Here is a 3,216-nt window from a genome sequence, read left to right on the forward strand (position 1 = left end):
CATTTTATCATAATAAAGACAGTCAGTCTGCCAAATCTAATGTCTCAAGGTGCAATATGTCACCCACCAGGAGTGACTTAATTTCTATTCAGGGACCCACCGTGGTTTACAGCTAGGCTAATTTCCCATCTCATGAATACGCAGAGTCACAACACCAGCTGGAAAGAGATGAGCTTAATGGAACCTCTTCCTTTCTCCCTCGGTTTCATGGGTTATATCAACTACCATTCTCACCTGGACTACCGTCATTACATTCATCTCATTCGGAGCCTGTTGATACATTTCCACACGATGGAGAAATGGGTTTGAGACCTAGAGGACGGCTGCATCGTGAATGTAAGAAGGGACACACACTGGTAGAATGGAGTTAGTTTAGCGTAAACAGTTTTATATTTTATACTTGGAAAATCTATTATGTTGTTGACATCAATAAGACACCTGGATTTGTAGCTGTAATCTTGGGGGAATGTACACACGGCAGGGCAGGCTATGAGTGTCTAAAGTGAGGTTTTGAAAAAGTCATAATATATTGTCTTGTCTGACTGAATTTGTAATGTTATTGTTCTGTACTTGGATGATGTGTTCTGCTGAAGTGTGTAAAGAAATTAAAATAAACACCTGGAATTCCCTTTGGTGCAGCTGTGTTTCTGTGTATCTGTAAACAGTTTCCATACAGTATGTCAGCAGGTTTCAACCACAATATCAGGAAAAATAAAACCATTTCTTTATGCATTCTGAGTCGTAGACATCTTCAGGACTTGTCCTTGCCACCTCAAGCTGCCCAGCAACGATACAAAAAAAACTAAAAGTAATACGTATTTTTCATTTACTTAAAATCATGAAAATATCTTTTTGTTTTGTACAAACATTAAATACAGCTACAATACAATATGATACATCATCTTTATCAACACAGGTGAGCTCAACAAGCGTTTCCGTGACTACAAAGCCGGCAACAAAAATAACAATAGTTTTCGTCTCCGAGTCAACCGGTAGTCAAGGAGTTTAGCTTGGATCATAACACTTGTGCGGTATTTGACAAAACAAAAAAGGCCTTTTTAAGCAGCCAAAGAAAATCACTAGACACTAAAGCTACAGGTAGGAGGAATAGAAGTGCGGGAAGGAGGTAAGGGAAGGTAACCAGGAGGGAGGAAAGAAGGAAAGGGGAATATATACCAAGAGTGACTTCTCAACCAATTTGTAATGCAGATGACAGATTCAGAGTGATTTTTCTACAGTTTGGTTGGCCCACATTGAGTGGCATAACCTCTGTGAAGACTATTCATCTGTTCCCAAAGAATGAGAACGTTGTCAACATTGTTTCTAGGTCACACGTTGGTATACCAACATCTGTTGTCATTAAATGTGTCTTAAACTGAGAGTTCACCCAAATTCCAAAATGACATAATGGTTTTCTTACTCTGTAAGCAGTCTGGGGACAAGGTTTGACAGAAATCCATGCTTTGGTTTAGTTTCCAAATGTTATTTATTTTTGAACATTTTCGGCACAAATCCTTACAAGTCCTGGTACTGATGTTAGCATTTTTCACGCATCATTTTCATATCATCTATACGTAACTTTGTTGAGCTTCAAAAATCTATTTGACATACTTCCAGGTGATTTAAACATGATGAGTGAAAAATTCTAATATCGTTACTAGGACCTAAATGGTATTTGGGCTCCTGAGTGGCGCCGTGGTCTGAAGGCACTGTATCTCAGTGCAAGAGGTGTCACTACAGTCTCGGTTTGGAATCCAGGCTGTATCACATCCGGCCGTGATTGGGAGTCCCAAAGGGCGGCACACAATTGGCCCCAGCGTCGTCCAGGTTTGGCAAAGGTAGACCGTCATTGTAAATAGAAATTAGTTCTTATTAACTGGCTTGCCTGGTAAAAATGAAAATAATAATCATTTGTACCACGTGATAAACCATTTGGAAACAGTGCCAGGGAATTAAAACCAAAGCACGGATTTCTATCATAACATGTCCATAGACTGGTTACAAGATAAGATAGCCAATGTGTCATTTTGTAATTTGGGTGTACTATCCCTTTAAATGGCACCCATATTCCTTATACAGTCTGCTACTGTTGACCAGAACCCACTGGGTGTACTATATAGGAAGTAGGGTGTACTATATAGAGAATAGGGTGCCATTTGGGACAGGACCATAGTGAGATTGAAGGTTGTAGATTGTACTATAAAGGCGTTTACAGACGGGCCAAGGTAAGCAGAGAAGGTCATATAAACTTCCGCCCGCCACTATTGGAAAAAATCCGAGTGGTTTATTTGTAAGCGGTTCGTGGTGCTTTCTCCGTGTGCAGCTCTGCTGGCTTGGAGCTCAAGGCGCCAAAAATATTAAATTAGCTGAAGTCTTGAGCGGTCGGTGCACATTGTTGACCGATGAGCATCGTTCATCTTGTCAACCAATCAAACAATGTTTTAATGACAATATTCGAGCTGACAACAACCCGGGATCGCTGGTCTCTACAGGCGGTATGAGGATTTTCTCATGGTTCAATTGCCATTTACCGCAGCCCGTGTCTATGCTCCTTAAGTTGACTTATGTCTGTCTGTCTGTGTCTCTCTCTGACCAAAAGTATCATTAGCATTTCTTCGTTATCCATTCAGTTTATCAGCCATCATCATATTGCACTTTTGACATTAAATAAAGGTTCCTTATTTATACCACGGACCAGGGCACGTAATATCTCGTTTAGTCTCCCTGCTTGATCCCATGTCCTTCAGGTCTGAATTCCTTTCTCTTTTCTGTAGATCTGATCTAAGGTGACTTTCTGCTGTCCCAGAATGTACTTGCATTAGGTCCTGCCCTGCTGTCCTTCAAAATGACAACATGGTTGACAAATTGCCAAGTGGACCTCTTCAGTTCCAAGTTGAAAGTTCACTGGCCAGTTGTAATGAATACAACAATTCTTAGCAGAACCATATCACCACCAGGGGGAGCAGTAGGGAGAGGAGCAGACCTGGAGGGACCAGGAGGAGAGGGTGGGTGGAGGGATGGCTGCCCAGCAGTGGGGTACTCCTCGCAGGGCCCGTGGACCTGGCATCGTGTCCTCTCACACAGGACGCCTTTGAAACCCGGAGCACAGTGGCACCGCTGATGGTTGTGGCACGTTCCTCCGTTCTGACAGAGAAGCATGGCGTTGTCACACACATGAGCTGTGAAGAGAGAGAGAGAGAGACAGAGAGAGAGAGA

The 3,216-nt window shown here is 42.2% G+C and overlaps 1 protein-coding gene across 1 annotated transcript in view; it reads right to left on the minus strand.

Annotated features, from left to right (window-relative positions):
• Window positions 1–372: 372 nt before the first annotated feature.
• The window catches only part of LOC109881370 (netrin-G1-like), a 183,361-nt gene continuing 180,517 nt past the window's right edge, over window positions 373–3,216 (minus strand). The window contains exon 9 of the mRNA XM_031810890.1: window positions 373–3,179. Within this exon, the coding sequence (XP_031666750.1) occupies window positions 2,902–3,179 (278 nt within the window). The 3' untranslated portion in view covers window positions 373–2,901. The remainder of the gene's footprint in view (window positions 3,180–3,216) is intronic.

Source organism: Oncorhynchus kisutch, linkage group LG30, assembly GCF_002021735.2.
Source record: "Oncorhynchus kisutch isolate 150728-3 linkage group LG30, Okis_V2, whole genome shotgun sequence".
In the NCBI taxonomy this organism is placed as follows: Eukaryota; Metazoa; Chordata; class Actinopteri; order Salmoniformes; family Salmonidae; genus Oncorhynchus; species Oncorhynchus kisutch.